General features: G+C 46.7%; 8 protein-coding genes across 8 annotated transcripts; 4 read left to right on the plus strand and 4 right to left on the minus strand.

The window, feature by feature from the left end:
* Window positions 1-140: 140 nt before the first annotated feature.
* Window positions 141-777, plus strand: H6S33_001552 (uncharacterized protein; the record flags this gene model as incomplete). The annotated part of the gene is made up of 4 exons (XM_044832893.1): window positions 141-211; window positions 288-531; window positions 607-666; window positions 748-777. 4 exons carry the CDS (start codon window positions 141-143, stop codon window positions 775-777), a joined length of 405 nt encoding a protein of 134 aa, XP_044693613.1.
* Window positions 778-861: 84 nt separating this feature from the next.
* Window positions 862-1,307, plus strand: H6S33_001553 (uncharacterized protein; the record flags this gene model as incomplete). Its single annotated transcript, XM_044832894.1, has 2 exons — window positions 862-1,056; window positions 1,125-1,307. 2 exons carry the CDS (start codon window positions 862-864, stop codon window positions 1,305-1,307), a joined length of 378 nt encoding a protein of 125 aa, XP_044693614.1.
* A 1,654-nt stretch (window positions 1,308-2,961) lies between these two features.
* On the plus strand, window positions 2,962-3,777 carry H6S33_001554 (uncharacterized protein; the record flags this gene model as incomplete). Its single annotated transcript, XM_044832895.1, has 3 exons — window positions 2,962-3,005; window positions 3,065-3,272; window positions 3,352-3,777. The coding sequence occupies 3 exons, from the start codon at window positions 2,962-2,964 to the stop codon at window positions 3,775-3,777; spliced, it is 678 nt and encodes a 225-aa protein (XP_044693615.1).
* Window positions 3,778-4,266: 489 nt separating this feature from the next.
* H6S33_001555 (uncharacterized protein) lies at window positions 4,267-5,546 on the minus strand (the record flags this gene model as incomplete). Its single annotated transcript, XM_044832896.1, has 2 exons — window positions 4,267-5,387; window positions 5,441-5,546. 2 exons carry the CDS (start codon window positions 5,544-5,546, stop codon window positions 4,267-4,269), a joined length of 1,227 nt encoding a protein of 408 aa, XP_044693616.1.
* Window positions 5,547-6,083: 537 nt separating this feature from the next.
* Window positions 6,084-6,640, minus strand: H6S33_001556 (uncharacterized protein; the record flags this gene model as incomplete). Its single annotated transcript, XM_044832897.1, has 4 exons — window positions 6,084-6,200; window positions 6,280-6,422; window positions 6,476-6,510; window positions 6,564-6,640. 4 exons carry the CDS (start codon window positions 6,638-6,640, stop codon window positions 6,084-6,086), a joined length of 372 nt encoding a protein of 123 aa, XP_044693617.1.
* A 410-nt stretch (window positions 6,641-7,050) lies between these two features.
* H6S33_001557 (uncharacterized protein) lies at window positions 7,051-8,916 on the plus strand (the record flags this gene model as incomplete). The annotated part of the gene is made up of 3 exons (XM_044832898.1): window positions 7,051-7,273; window positions 7,330-8,584; window positions 8,637-8,916. 3 exons carry the CDS (start codon window positions 7,051-7,053, stop codon window positions 8,914-8,916), a joined length of 1,758 nt encoding a protein of 585 aa, XP_044693618.1.
* A 516-nt stretch (window positions 8,917-9,432) lies between these two features.
* On the minus strand, window positions 9,433-10,330 carry H6S33_001558 (uncharacterized protein; the record flags this gene model as incomplete). The annotated part of the gene is made up of 2 exons (XM_044832899.1): window positions 9,433-9,956; window positions 10,018-10,330. 2 exons carry the CDS (start codon window positions 10,328-10,330, stop codon window positions 9,433-9,435), a joined length of 837 nt encoding a protein of 278 aa, XP_044693619.1.
* Window positions 10,331-12,669: 2,339 nt separating this feature from the next.
* On the minus strand, window positions 12,670-13,901 carry H6S33_001559 (uncharacterized protein; the record flags this gene model as incomplete). The annotated part of the gene is made up of 5 exons (XM_044832900.1): window positions 12,670-12,726; window positions 12,782-12,905; window positions 12,968-13,437; window positions 13,491-13,614; window positions 13,684-13,901. The coding sequence occupies 5 exons, from the start codon at window positions 13,899-13,901 to the stop codon at window positions 12,670-12,672; spliced, it is 993 nt and encodes a 330-aa protein (XP_044693620.1).
* Window positions 13,902-14,902: the final 1,001 nt, after the last annotated feature.

The following is a 14,902-nucleotide window of genomic DNA, read 5'->3' on the forward strand; positions in this document are numbered from 1 at the left end:
TATATCCAGACTGCACTATATCCTTATGCAGAACCGGGTTTAGGGAAGAAGACAAAACTCAGACCGCTACAGTAACCTTCAAGGATGAAAGCGTTGTGAAGGATATAATCCGAAACAAACCACTCATTATCGACAAAAAGATGGTTGTAGTTGATGATGACTTTGATGCGCTGACGGTTTTGCATATGCGCATTCGGACCCCAATTCTTGCGTTGAGTTGCGTATCCATTCCTCTACCCGTTATAATTATCGAATCCAGTAAATCTAACTTCTTATCTTATGCGTAGCATAATCGCGGTTCATGGGGCGCTTGGAGGTCATGCATTTGGTTCTTGGACATTCAGGGGCCCGGGGAGTAATGGTGCTGGCGCCATGTGGCTCCGCGATTTTCTCCCGGATGAGATCCCGCAATCCCGCATCATGACCTACGGATATAATTCAAACATTACCGACACAGACAGTGTCGCGGGCATCCGGTCTTACGGTTCATCGCTACTTAATATTATCAATGACATGAGGACCACGTCGAAGGTAGCTTTTGATTCTCATCGTAGAATAGATATAGTATTTATATATTATAATTATCTAACATTTATATTTACCCAGGAAAAGGAGAGACCGATCATATTCATATGCCACAGTCTGGGAGGTATAGTTGTAAAGGAGGTATGGTGCATTCATCACATGTATTGGTTTATGCCTTAGCACAAGTAAATGCGCTAAACACATCGATTTCTCATATATAAGGCCCTAAATAGGGCCAGGGTGCATAATTAGCAAGACATTATTAGCCCAACAATAGGTATCGTGTTTTTGTCTACACCGCACCAAGGGACCTCACTTGCACAATATGGAGCGATCATGGGCGTGTTTGCAGCAATCCAGGGTTTAAACCGGAAACTCATCTCGGACCTCGAACAGAACTCAGATCGTCTTACTGAGATAGCTGAGGATTTTATCAAGTACCATTTCTCGATTTTATTCGCCTCGTTTTATGAGACAAGAAAAACTACCCTTTTTGGTGGGTTTTGGGGATTTTTGTATGGGAGTAAATTGGTACGTTGGCATAGACCCTTCCAACTAGTATTAAGACATTGAGCTCTAATAAATTGTCAACTTGCTAGCTGATGGATCAACTATCTTCAACCCTGGGCGTTCTTGGCGAGAAACGTGACCCACTAGATAGGGATCACATGTCGATCTGTAAATTCGAGCACCAGGAAGATATTGGATATAAGACAGTTGTTAAGCGCATCCAAGAAATAATGGGTGCCCACTCAAGCGAAGGTGAATTGTCCAATATATAGTTACAACAGATAGCTTTGGAGACCTAGACATGATGAGCTTCCGGGATGGGAATGGTATGTTCAGAGGGGATTTAACATTTTTTCTTTTAACAAAAAAGAGAAATGTGTTTCATCCTATTACCATTCTGATAAAATATTTCCTGGGGTACTCTTTATACATTATAGTTGAATCTGAAGCTAATATATTTCTCAAGGGTCTGAACACTCTACCAGACATGTTAATGCATCAATTTACACATTGCCCATACAAAACCGACGAGGAAAGGGCACAAATGATGCATTAACTCGGACTTTATTTGTAAATGCATCAACTGATGCATTATTTCTTGGGAAACGATTTTAAAACGATTAATGGACGACTTATAAGTCCTTATTTTACACATTTGTATCACATACGACTTTGATATTCATTTTAGACGATCGAGCAATCAACGAAATTTTAATGTACTTTCCCATTACCCTCCATCCATTAATCCTACAATTGATGAGACACCATCTTCACCTATGGTGTAGTAGATAGAAGATTGAGTAGTTGAGAGATTGACTCTAGTTCAAATCCCCCAGCGTTCCCTTTTTGTTTTTATTACTGATATGGAAAACAAGTAAATGTGTATTTTAAATGCATCAATTGATGCATTAATTGATACATTAAAAGATTCATTGTTTGATCCATTATTGATATATTTCCAGGCATATTAAAAGTAACACATTTTAAGTACGACTTTCCGACGAGTTACCCATACAAAAAAAATATCCATTACCTCACCGAAAAAAAGATGCATTAAATGATGCATTTACATGTCTGGTAGAGAAGGCTAGGGTTATCGAAGGTTCTTGTTATTTGTATATAGATTGGGGTTGCCTTTTGGAATCGCACGTCGGGATGATTCATGAAAGCGCTGAATAACCTTTAAATTTCTTTCTTGAATTGCACGGAGCCTTGGGTTCAATGATCCGGCCCGACTTTGGGATGCAAATATCAGGCAATGCTCGACCAACATCATCGATGATTTTATGGATGATAGGAGACAGTGGGCTTAATATCTTCATAGCCGAAATACTCACATTACTATCCCCTATATACTCGTACGGTGAGCGGCTGATCATGACACTACGTACTAGTGGTTTTGCGGTCCGCCAGGATTTGAGGAAGGTGTTTATACTCTAGACTAACACTGCAAAGACCCACATGGGTTTCCCTGTTCTGGCTCAGCTGAGAGGGAGATAGCGCTTGTTCCGAAGGCTATCGGTTCTCAATTGATCAACAAGACACAACGGGTCGTATTATTGCGTCGTTGACGTATACGCAACTGATTCCGAGCGAAAGTTCCTGGGAGGTGAACGTTAGCGGTTTATCCTATCTATCCATCCATAAATCAAACATGCCCAATTAGCCTACATGTTCTTTTATCTCCAGGCTAAGCTTAAAGCAGCGAAACAGAATTAATGAATTAAACAAAAAAAAAAAAGCAGCGAAACAGCAATTGCGCAAGCTAGTATGGCAAGAGTGAGATCTCATGATCCACTGTTACCCGGCCCACTACATCATGCATTATGCGGCTCTTGGCCTAGACCTGGACCTATTCGCCCCAGGCAAGCAAGCCCCCAGATAGCTCTCGCCCTCGCCCATACCCCACCACACTCATATCCAGCCATGGGGAACAACGGCAGCACCCACCGCGTCACCGCACAAGACCGGTACACCCCCTCATCCCTTCCTCCCCCCTCCTCTCCCGCTAACACGCCGACTACACCAGGGCAATCCTGGACATGAAGATCCAACGTGACAAGCTACGCCAGTACCAGAAGAAGATCCAGACCGTGCTGGACCGCGAGCACGAGATTGCAAAGGAGATGCTCGCAAAGGGCGACAAACAGCGCGCGCTGTTGGCACTTAGGAAAAGGAAGTACCAAGAACAGTTGTTGATCAAGACGGATGGACAGCTGCAGGCGCTGGAAGAGCTGGTTCGGCCCCCTGATATGTGCTGCGGTTATGGTTGTGGTGCTTGTAAGGAGAGAGGGCTGGTTCTAATGTTGGTTGTAGACATCGACGATCGAGTTCTCGCTCGTGCAGAAATCTGTGCTCTATGGGCTCCGGCAAGGGAACCAAGTACTCAAAGAAATCCATAAGGAGATGTCCTTGGAGAGTGTCGAGAAGTTAATGGAAGAAACAGCAGACGGCATCGCATACCAGCGGGAGATTAGCAATATGCTGGCGGGCCGGATGTCCAACGAGGAGGAAGATGAAGTCGAAGATGAGCTAGAGCAGATGGAGAGGGAAGAGAGGGCGAAAAGCATGGCGGCGCAGATGCCGAATGCGCCAACTACTGCACCAGTCGCTGCAACCAAGGAGCAAGAAGAAGGGGAAGAAGGGGAAACAGAAGCGCAGAGGAGAGCTAGGAGAGCGAAAGAGAGGGCAAGGGAGAGAAGAGAGGAGTTGGCGGCGGGACCTGTACCGATGTTAGCGTAGTGTTGGGCGTTTTCTTTCTTTTTGTTAGTAACTTTTATGGCGTTGTGTGTTTCTTCTGGGATGCTCTTTCTTGTTATATAGTTAGTTATCGCCTTTTCTTTTTACTCCGTATACTAGCCATGAGAATATCAATAGCGGCTCATGAGCTTATTATGATATGGGTGTCGATCTAGTAAAAGGTACCTGCGTGGCAACGCAACGAGGCCTCACCAGTTCGCTACCGCACTGTACAGCCTCTAATTGATGGGACAAATGGTTGGAAAATTAATTCTGGGCCCTCACCAAGGTTCTCTGAGCTTTAGGAAGATTTGGAGTTTATCTGTTGTATGGTTCTTCAGAATAAGGATTTGGCTGTGCGGACGGTTTTGCTAGATCGACACCCCTATGTAGTAACAATTGTTAAGATCTTCGCTTTATTTATGATAACTATGGTACATGAACTAGGAAATTACAGCGTCAATATCAGTGACCAGGGAATAAGGAAACAAATTACATCTGATTAGCACCCAGATACCTTCTCAGACTCGCATCCTGCAAGACACCAGCATCAGTCCCTCCTTTCTCCCTCAGCTCACGTTCATATCTCCCCTGTAGTCCCTCTTCATCCTCATCCATGGCCCCCTCATCCTCGTCCCTCTCCTGCATGCCCTGGCCAGCTTCCTCGTCGCTTGACTCCATATCGCTGAGAAGATCCTGCTCCTCCTCTTCTTTGGGCATGGACTTCTTCCTACCACTCTTGCTGCTCACACCTCCGTCGACGTCCATGTCTTTCATGAGCCTATCGAGCTCCTTCTCCTTCTCTTTGATCCTCTGCTCATCCCTCTTCTTCCTAGCCTTCTCCATCTCCGGCCTGTAGTCTCTTTCGTATTCTTCACATTTGCCTTTTACAGCCACCATGAAGTCCTCGATCCCGGCTCCTGTCATCGCACTCACTGCTACGAGGTCTAGGTGCTTGTAGAACTCATCGAGCATCAAGCTCATGGAATTGAGTAGACTAGCCATATAGCCACTCCCACCCACACCCTCATCATTGCCCTCCTCGCTCTCTCTTAGCGCCCTCTGAAATGCCTCGAAGTCCGTCATCCATTCCTTCGCAAATGCTGCATCCTGCGCATCTGTCTTATTGAACACCAAGATCATCGGCAGCTTCGTCTTATACAGGATCGAGCACGCATACAGCATATTGCTCATAAACGTTGCGGGGGAAGTCGTCCTTGGCGTATCAATGATATACGCAATGACGGTAGGAAACGCTGACGCTAACGCATCTGTTATTATGGCGCCGGAAGCGGACCAGACAAAGCACTCGATCTGCCCAGGCGTGTCCACGAGCACGCAGTCGATGCTGCCCGCATCCTTGCGCTTCTCGAGGATGCCAATGACTTGGTCGACTTTGGTTGCGAAGAGGTTCAGGCAGGTCATGATGCCGCCGTTGGGGCCGAGGTTGTACTGCTTCATGACTTCTTTGTAGTTGACCGAGTCGCGGATGTCGATGTTGCGCTCGAAAGGGACATTCTTGACGGCTGGGTCGAGGTTGACAATGTAGGGTGGTGTTTTCTGCGCATGTAGGTGGGCGTTGAGGCGTTGCATGAACGTGGTTTTACCAGAACCTACGGGGGGAGGTCAGCTCGCGGTTAGGTCGAGAAAGAAGAGGGAGAGGTACCGGCCATGCCAATGCAAATGATTGCAGGCGGAGCGGTTTTGGTGGCGGAGGTATCTGAAGCGGCCATTGCGGGGGTGTCTGTGGGGGCGGTCGAGGAGGAGTCCATGGTGGAATTTTTGGATGGTGTGGACTCGAAAAAGGTGTTTGGTATTGGCGGGGATGGATTCCTATCGGAGGTGGTTACATAGTGGGGGATAAGTGGCTTGGCAATCTTGAGCCGCATGAGGCGTCATTGATGGTCACTCGACCGTTGCTTCTTGTATCAGTGCTCTTGGAACAAGTCGTTATATAGATTCTCAAAAGGTTTATTGAAGGGTATATATCTGTGATCACATATTATATATCCATGAAACAGATGTAGGAGACAAGAGTTGAACCAATTACTGTGTGCTCAAGCGACGAGTGAGTTGCTGTGATGCACAGATCAGTGTTAGGCCTAAAAGCTAGCGCTGGTACAGCTTTCCAAAGTCATTGACACCCCATGCAGGGACCATTTCCTCGTCGCCCAACTCCATTATCCACAGAAGACTGCTTGAATGCACTCCAGCTGTTTCCTAAATACAAACCTGGCAAAAAATAAAATAACAAAAGACCCAAATATGTTCAATGTCTAATAATATACACTTACTGATCCTAATTATCTTTACGCCTGGGTCGCCCCCGCCTTAGCCTGCTTCAGCGACTTCGGAACCTTGGGTCCAGCCTCCGGATTCATTTGTTGAATCCTTGCCACTGGCCACTTAGGCTCCAATAATCCAAACTATCCATTGCCTTATATTAGCCTTCAATTTGCCAAGCTATCCACCGCCTATATACTCTTTCGTCCGACGAGAACATACCATAGCGAGTAGGCGCCACACAGTATCTGTTGGCTGTGCGCCAACACCGATCCAGTATTTTGCTCGGGCAGTGTCGAGTTGTATGTCCTTCACTGGCCTACCAATTCCGTCTGCAGGGGGTTTCGGAATAGGATCATAAGTTCCTTTCATGTCTTATTAGCTCTCCGTCCACCAGCGGGATAAAGTGGTTGGCTACCAATAACTTCGAGAGGTCGTGAGTCGCGTGCAGTTCTAGTTGGTAATGTTAGTCGGAGGATAGCAGTAGGGGGGCTGGGGAGACGTACCGGGCATGTGCGACGACAATGTTGTAGACCGGAGCATGACGAACGCCGAAGCGGGCAAGACGGAGTTTTACTACCATTTTGCGGCGATATGGGAGCGGCGATGGTCGGTGGGGGGTTGAGTAGTGGGGGTGTGAGAGCGTGATGCCGAAAGCAAAAGCTTCGATTAGTTTGGCTTGGCGCTGTGTAATGCAATGCCTGAAGGCAGAGAAGAAATTAAATGTATAAATATATACAAAGATAGATTCATCCTCAGAGTAACAGTCAGATAATAATAGGATAGATGAATTGAAATATCTAGAGGGAATATTTTCATAAGCTGTAACTTTTCCCTTGTGACTCTGTTTGTGCTCACCACTGCACCCCTCCATGCAAAAAACCTTGCCCACACAAATCCCCACAAACGAACAACCCCACCAAAAGGAAAAAAAATAGGGCGCATAATTATCACCAACCACCACCACCACAGAGATAGATAATAATAATCAAAATGGCGCCTTTCAAACTATCGGCGCTCATCGCCGCCCTTCCAGAACACGAAACTGGCGCTTGGGGACCTCCGTCAAATGTCGATTCTTCATTAAACGAGGTACCATACGCACCATACTCCAAGGGTGATAAACTAGGCCGCATGGCCGACTGGACCTCCGACAATACCAAAGATGGTGGAAATCAACGAGGAGGACGTGGAGGCTATAACAGAAACTACAGAGGTATTTAGGTACTTCATCTTACTCGACCAAATTTCATTATTAACAATCAAATTTAGATCAGCAGGTCTACGGTGCTGGAACCTCGTCTCTCTTTTCATACCAGCACGCCGAGGACGAAGCTTCTTTCTCCGTTGTTGATAACCAGCGTACCTCCAGCAAGCCAAGAGGTTCTTTCGGCCGTGGCGGTGGTACAATCTTCAGAGGCCGTGGCGGTCGCGGTGCGGCTGGCCAGACGGGTGGTCGTGGTGGAGCGCAACAACAGGCCGGAGGACGGGGTGGTTATGGTGCCCGTGGAGGTCGTGGGGGTCGTGACGAAGGTCGCTTCGATGCCCGGGGAGGTCGTGGAGGCAGAGGGAGGCGATTTGGCTGGAAGGATTACGACAAGCCGCAGCGTAATCGTGATGCTTCGGTCAATATCAAGCCAGATTGGAAGATGCTTGAGGAAATCGATTTCAACCGTTTGGCTAAGCTGAACTTGGAAACTGATGAAGGAGAAGATGTGGATAGCTACGGATTCCTTTACTACTACGACCGCCAGTATGACAAACCTGCCGGCACAAAGGCCGCAGAGAAGAAGCTCATCGTTCAGGATCGTGTTTTCTTCAACCCCACCACCAGCGAGGACCCTGTGATCCAGCAACTTGCCGAGAAGGACGAAGCCACTATCTTCGCCACCGACTCAGTCCTCTCTATGCTTATGTGTGCTCCTAGGTCTATCTACCCATGGGACATTGTTATCATCCGTGAAGGAAACAAGCTTTACATCGACAAACGGGAGGGCTCCCAGCTCGACTTCGTCTCTGTCAATGAGAACGCCGCTGACCCACCACTTGAGGTAGCGGAAGGTAACAAGGACTCGATTAACTCTCCTCAGGCCCTCTCTATGGAAGCAACCTTCATCAACCAGAATTTCGCTATTCAGACCGTCAACGAAGACTCGAAATACGAGTTTGACAACGAGAACCCATTTTATAGCCCCGAGGAAGAGAGCGAGCCCCTGGGTTCAAAGGCCTACAAGTACCGCCGTTTTGACTTGTCATTGAACGACGAGGAGCCTGTATTCCTTATCGTCAGGACCGAGCTTGACGCAGTCATGAAGTCACCCAGCGGCGAGGACCTCTTCCTTACCGTCAAGGCCCTCAACGAGTTTGATGACCGCGCACAAGGCAGTGGTGGTGCGTTGAACTGGCGCACTAAGCTCAGCTCCCAGAGAGGTGCTGTTGTAGCCACCGAAATGAAGAACAACTCCTGCAAGCTCGCAAGATGGACCGCACAGAGCATTCTTGCCAAGGCCGACCTGATGAAGCTTGGGTATGTTGCAATCTCTCCTTCTCAACAAAGAGTATATTGACACCGCGACCAGATTCGTATCACGTGCCAACCCCAAGGACTCGAACAAGCACGTCATCCTTGGAGTCGTTGGATACAAGCCTCGTGAATTCGCGAACCAAATGAACTTGAACTTGTCCAATGGATGGGGTATTGTCCGTACGATTGTGGACATGTGCTTGCACATGCCAGAGGGCAAGTATGTCCTTGTGAAGGACCCGAACAAGCCGGTGTTGAGGCTGTACGAGGTCCCATTGAATACCTTCGACGAGGAGCCCGAACAGGAGGCAATCAGAGAGGAGGAGGAGGAATAAGGGGAAAACATCTTGCTGGTGGGAATATTGGGGAAATAAAAAAGTTTTTTTTTTCGGCGCTGTGCTGTGCGGTTCATGTCTAAAAGTCATCGGTTGAATGAGATATTGAAAAAGCCCCGGCTTCTATGGCGGATACATCATATCAAGTCTGGACCTTTCAATATCTAACAGTGAAACAAGTGGATATCTCGAAGGCTTTCTCCTGTTAGGACATGTAGCAATATCAAGCCAATCGACCTAAGTAGACCAAAGGACCAGATAACAATTTTAATCTTTCTCTTATAGGAGCGTTATGGCCGTTTTTGGAGTTAATTACAAGTATGCTTAGCTGCTCAACTACCTACTTTTTTGCCAGGATATGGATCAGAATATACGAGTGTTAAAGATGATGGTCATCCACATGGTGGAATATGTGGTTTGCGGTGAATTTCCTTCGCAAGCGGTCTAAGTATTAGACGGACCAAGGGCAGTTGGAGAGAAACCCTTCATTTAAATATATACACAGGTATTTATTGTCTATTCAATATGGTCATCCCTACCATTGAAGAACCTCAAAATCGCCCCCGCAACCACCTCTCCATCATGCTCCATCCCCGCCCTCTCTTTTGCATCTTCTGCATGCTCCGTCTCCACCGATCCGTTCTTGTGTCTTGCATCAATATTCCTCCTCACCATCTCCTCGTCGTATCCCAAATGACCCTGCGAGGTGAATATCCGCTTCGGTATGTAAAGCCCTTGGATCTTACAGTCCTTACTCTCACCCCATACATGCACCTTGTCGTGCTCCTTCAACAGTCCATCAGAGGTCGAATGATGTGGCGGATCAACGACATGGTCTTGGTGCATTTGGTGGAGATATATCGACTCCTTGTCTCTAGTTGAGAACAGGGCCTGTCCCAGTGGGGTCAACGAGATATGGGTGTGTGCGAGCTCCCAGCTGTTTGGGTTCTGTGAGACCTGGGCCCCGAGGGAGCGGGATATTATCTGGTGCCCAAAGCAGACGCCGGAGAAGCGTATATGGGGGTGAGATTCCCACGCAGCTGCATTCAGATGTTAATGACTGCGCCTACAATAGTTGGGACGTGGATACTGAATACTAACTTCTAATCCATTCAATCAACCTATGGATCCAGGGGTCATCGCCATGGGCGTCGTATTTACTTCCCGTAATAAGAATACCGTCATATTCCCCGACTTCTTTGATATCCGGCAATTCCCCCGTTTCTTTAGATGTGGGGTCCTTGTGTCCAACTACGTAGCATGGGACTGTTTCCACGTCGATTGGAGGGTCGAGTTCCGAGCCAACTTTGGAAAAGAGCTTTCCGAATATCTCACCGTAGCTGCCTCTGGTGGAGTGGATGGGGGCGAGGGGGTAATCGGTTTCGAGCACCAGGATTCGTACTGAAGACTTCATTTTGAACTGGATTTTGGATTAGATTGGTCGCGCAGGATGTGCTAGAAAAGTAACAATTACAGCTTTTTGGTTATCCCATCTGCACCCTGAGCGATTTTGCCTCCGGCTTTATACCTGAGAATTCGTGGGTTCGAGGGTTCGATATGGAACCTGTAAACTCTACCATTTAGCTCTTAGCGGACTAGGGCGACGATGACATACGCCAATGTTAGTAGTTTCTCGGCATGGCATGCGCCAATGGTATGCCGTTAATGACGTTTTCTATCGTGGTTTGATTTATCGAGCATGGTTGTTGAGCCAAGTTCGTGAGTGTCCAAGACAAGATATCACAACGTGTGTGTCCAAACTGTTGTTGTGTCTCAAAGCGGCGAGTGACTGCTGGTGAGTAAAAAGAGCAACCCAACCAATCAACCCAGGCTTCCACGGTAACAAAATACAGTGGCAATGGATTCTACATAACCATTGCTCTCGCGGCACATTGATAGGTGAAAGCTATCTGCATCCCACCAGTCATAGTGACCTTTCCATGAAGACTTCCGTCTCTAATAACCCAGCCTACGTAAGTACGATCATTTCCAATTCACTCAATTTCAGTATCACCTGATAGTGATTATTAATGATATTTGGCACTAAAGCCTTGGCACATCAACTGGATTTGTAAAGTTCTAGAGGTGCCGCTCATGTACTTATTTTACCTAATGCTCAGAGTTTGACTGCCTTGATAGGTCTGACAATTACGTGCTCTACAATTTTTGTGCCCAAAGTCCCTTTGATTCAACATCGATGTAGGTCTTATGCAGATCATGGGGTAAATCCCGAACAGCCTCCTGCGAGGGTAAGATACTGGCACCCGCCGAACTGCACTTCATCTAAGAGATTTCTCATAAAAAAAAACCAAGCTGTAAGTGTGCCTTGCGCCCTGCCAAGAAAAGAAGACCACCGAGTGATTTCCCATGAATCCAATCACTGGGCTATGACATCATTTGCTGTTTTTCGAGACGTTTATCATGACGCGGCTTCACGTTTCGGTGTACGCCAGTTGTCTAATGTGTCGCATAGTTTGAAGAAGAGCTGTAGTTATTCAGGATAATTTGACACTCGTGGAATATTATTCAATATCAGTGGTTCTTGGCGGATGAGTCTATGGCAAAAGCTCTAGGCACTAACCTTAGTTCTCTCCCGGCAGCGGTTGTGAATTCCAAGCTTCCTTAGCGGGCCCGATCTTTATATAGATTTCTATTTTTCAATTAGTGCCCAAGAGGTACATTTCAACGAAATTAAGCGTAGATTATCAGGCATTTTGAGTGTGTTCTGCCCTGTGCTTCCTCAGATCAAATATCTTTATAACTCAATGTTTTGATCGGAAGACCAACCTGATAAATTATCCCTTAAAAAGAGATTCTACGTATGTGTAGCTGACCGCGCGCCCGGGATATTACTGTAATGAGAGTTGGCCTCTTACCCGTGTGCTCGGCTGGCTACTCGAGGTAACGCCGGAGAACAAGAGACTTCTCAGCCTCGCTCTTCCACGTCAGCCAAATGTATATCGGTGGTAGGGCCTATGGCTCTCACTGGGAGGATGTTGACGCTGCTTTCCCGTCAGGTATGTAGTTCCGAGCTCTTTGGTACACCCCTAAACCTGCCAACGGTGTCATCAGAACGAAGTAAAATTGTTTGAAGCTGGGTATTTCACTAGCTCAGAGAGTCGTCGCGAGTGTCAAATTCCCGACCTTGTATTCCTACTACTAGCTATCCGTCCAGCCCGGTCCTCGTCCTGAGCTTTAAAGCCACGTGTTCAACTGAATTTAATTATAAACGTTCCATGGCCCGTCTGTAATCTCATTGCACCCTTACGTTCCCGCGTTTAGACTACTAGGAGGCTGTGGCTTTCTTCATTCGAACCTACTAGTAGAGAGGCCATGTGTCCTGACTCCCCGTAGAATAAACCCAGACACTACATGTAGCTCAGCCCCTCATGGAAGGTCTCCGTGGCTCTTCTTGAAGAATTTAATGCCAGATCTAAGTGCTTTAATATCACTAGCGTTCGTTATTAGCGAGATCTCACACAGACCTTATCACCAAGCTTTATGGTTTTATGGTTGCATCCACGTGGAAGAAGCGAGTGACGCACCATGACCCATGCCAATAAAACGAAGCAAAATCAAGTCAGAAAAAAAAGAGAAGTTAAAAAAAAGAAACCGAGAAACAAAATGTGATATCATGTAATGCAATGCACGTTCTAGACCCCTTCTCTTACTCTATAATGAAAATACCATAAATCCTTAGCACAGCAACTCCCACGAAAGAAAATAAAAACGAATTCCCAACTTTTAAACACCTCACGCGGACTTTCCTTCCTCAACCTGCTTGGTACCACGGCGGTTTTCCGCCAGTCTCTGTGGAGTTGTATATTAGTATCAGTTTCTGGATAGAATCCCAAAGTTGACTTACAAGAATATTCCTGAGAAGCACAGTGATTGTGACCTTTCCAATGGCAGGGACGTAGATTGACGCCTTCTCCTTTACACTGGGGTCAAAGTTCTTCTCAGACGAGAAGTTGATGCAAATAGCTCCCCTACCAACCCATATTAGCACAATCCAGGAGTTATGGCAGCTTTCTACACGAGGGAGGCTCACTCTTTCAGCAAATGCGTTGGGAACTTATAGTCCTTACTCGGCACACCCGTGATCACCACATCACTTCTAGGGACAACATCCTCGAGCTTCAGCTCAGTACTATGCACCTGGTGCTGCCTCTTCCTGATTCCCTCTCCTCTCGTGAAGTGTTCAATCCCTGTGATATCAACACTGTACACGCTCGCACCATCGTTCGCCAACAGCGCTGCCAAAGGGCGGCCGACAATCTCGGAGCGGTTAACGACAGTGATGGTCTTCCCAAACAGGCGGTTTCCGTACGGGAGGATAGAGTTGTAGACTCTAATATGCTCAAGGATCTTGATGACCGCGAGAGGTGTGCACGGGAGGATGGACTTTTGCGTTTGCGCAGCATCCAGGAAGCGGATGTTTTGGTACATGTTGAAGAGGTATTTGTGGGAAAGGCCCTCGACATCTTTGTTCATGGCAGTCACCTGCTGGAGGTATTGGTCCTTGCAAGAATATTAGATTTGGGATTGCGATATGAGGATGTGCCGGAGCTCACCTGGCGATTGCCAAACACAGGGAAGTAGACAATGATACCATCAACATTGTCGTCCACATTTGCTGCAAGAATACTGTCCTCCAGATCCTCCTTGTCCACCTCGCGCAGCTCAAATTTGAACCCACTGCATTGCACAGAAAAATTAACCTTCCCTTCCACTTAAAATGCGCTAAACCTAGCAGGAACAACTAACTTTTGTGTACAAGTCTTCTCGGTCCAATTCGCATACATCCTCGCAGCCGGGTCATTATTTGCCAAAAACCCCACCAACAATGGCGCCCTATCAAACTTCTGCAGCGAGCTCTTCACCTCCTGGAGGAGTTTCTCCGCGACAGTCGCGGCGGAGACGACCTTGCATGTGGCCGGGGCAAGGTCGGTGGGTTCGACAAAGCCAGGGTTGTTGTCACTCATTTTGGCGATAATCGAGTTGCGGGTATTTTGGCTGGTGCTGAATTGTTTGGTGGTGCAAATCCTTGCGGGAAGTTTGGAAAGTTTGGAGGGGCCCGTAGGTGGGGCTTGCATGTTCTTGGCGTAAAAAAAAGACCCTGCCCAGATACGACGGGCGGACTGGATGCGGATGAGCATCGCGAGAATTGAATTCCAAATACTATGTTTCTTAACGGAGATCTCAAGGATTCATGCAAAGCACCGTAACCTCGTATGGGGTTGAGTAGGATTAATCAGACAATAAGCAGCTCTACCTCCTCAAGGTCACATTCGTTTTTGGTCACGTGACGTTATTTGTTCCACAAAAAAAATACTACTTACCTCGTGGAAATATAATAGAGGGTTTACAGTCTATAAATTGTCCGTAATCCGACCGCGGTGCATTTTCTCTGAGGCCATTTAATCGCTTCAGATGTCTAAATCTTCATGTCATCATGGACTGTCATTCGGATCTTGGGTGCAAACGTACATTCGAATTTCTTGACTTTACTCACAAGATAATATGTATTTACATGTTTCACTTAATATTTTACATTCGCGGACAGATCTGGATCTAATGTGATTGCTAATCTGATAGAAGTGTTCAGGGAGGTACAAATTGAGCCTTTACGAAAAGACTCCAGCTCAAAATCCCAATTATTTGATTGACCGATGTGAGAATCTCCACCAATCAGGTTACTGGAAATTTGAACTGGAGCTTTTCGCAAAGGCTGAAATAGGCTTTACCTTGTAGATAAATTGTAACTAAAACCAAACCATATATATAGGTAAGGGTATATATTACATGTAGTTCCTCCAGTAACCCAGAATGGAAAGGGCTCGTGTGTTTGAATTCGTGATTCACTGACGGAGGTAGAAGATATATGTATGTGATAAAATGATTTCGACCAGAGGGAGAATATTCCTCACTCTTCCATAACTGTAACTCCTAGCCTGTTAGGTTCTGGCTTCCTGTAGCACTTATT

This window comes from Morchella sextelata, assembly GCF_020137385.1.
Source record: "Morchella sextelata strain SCLS chromosome Unknown scls_11, whole genome shotgun sequence".
Taxonomy (NCBI): Eukaryota; Fungi; Ascomycota; class Pezizomycetes; order Pezizales; family Morchellaceae; genus Morchella; species Morchella sextelata.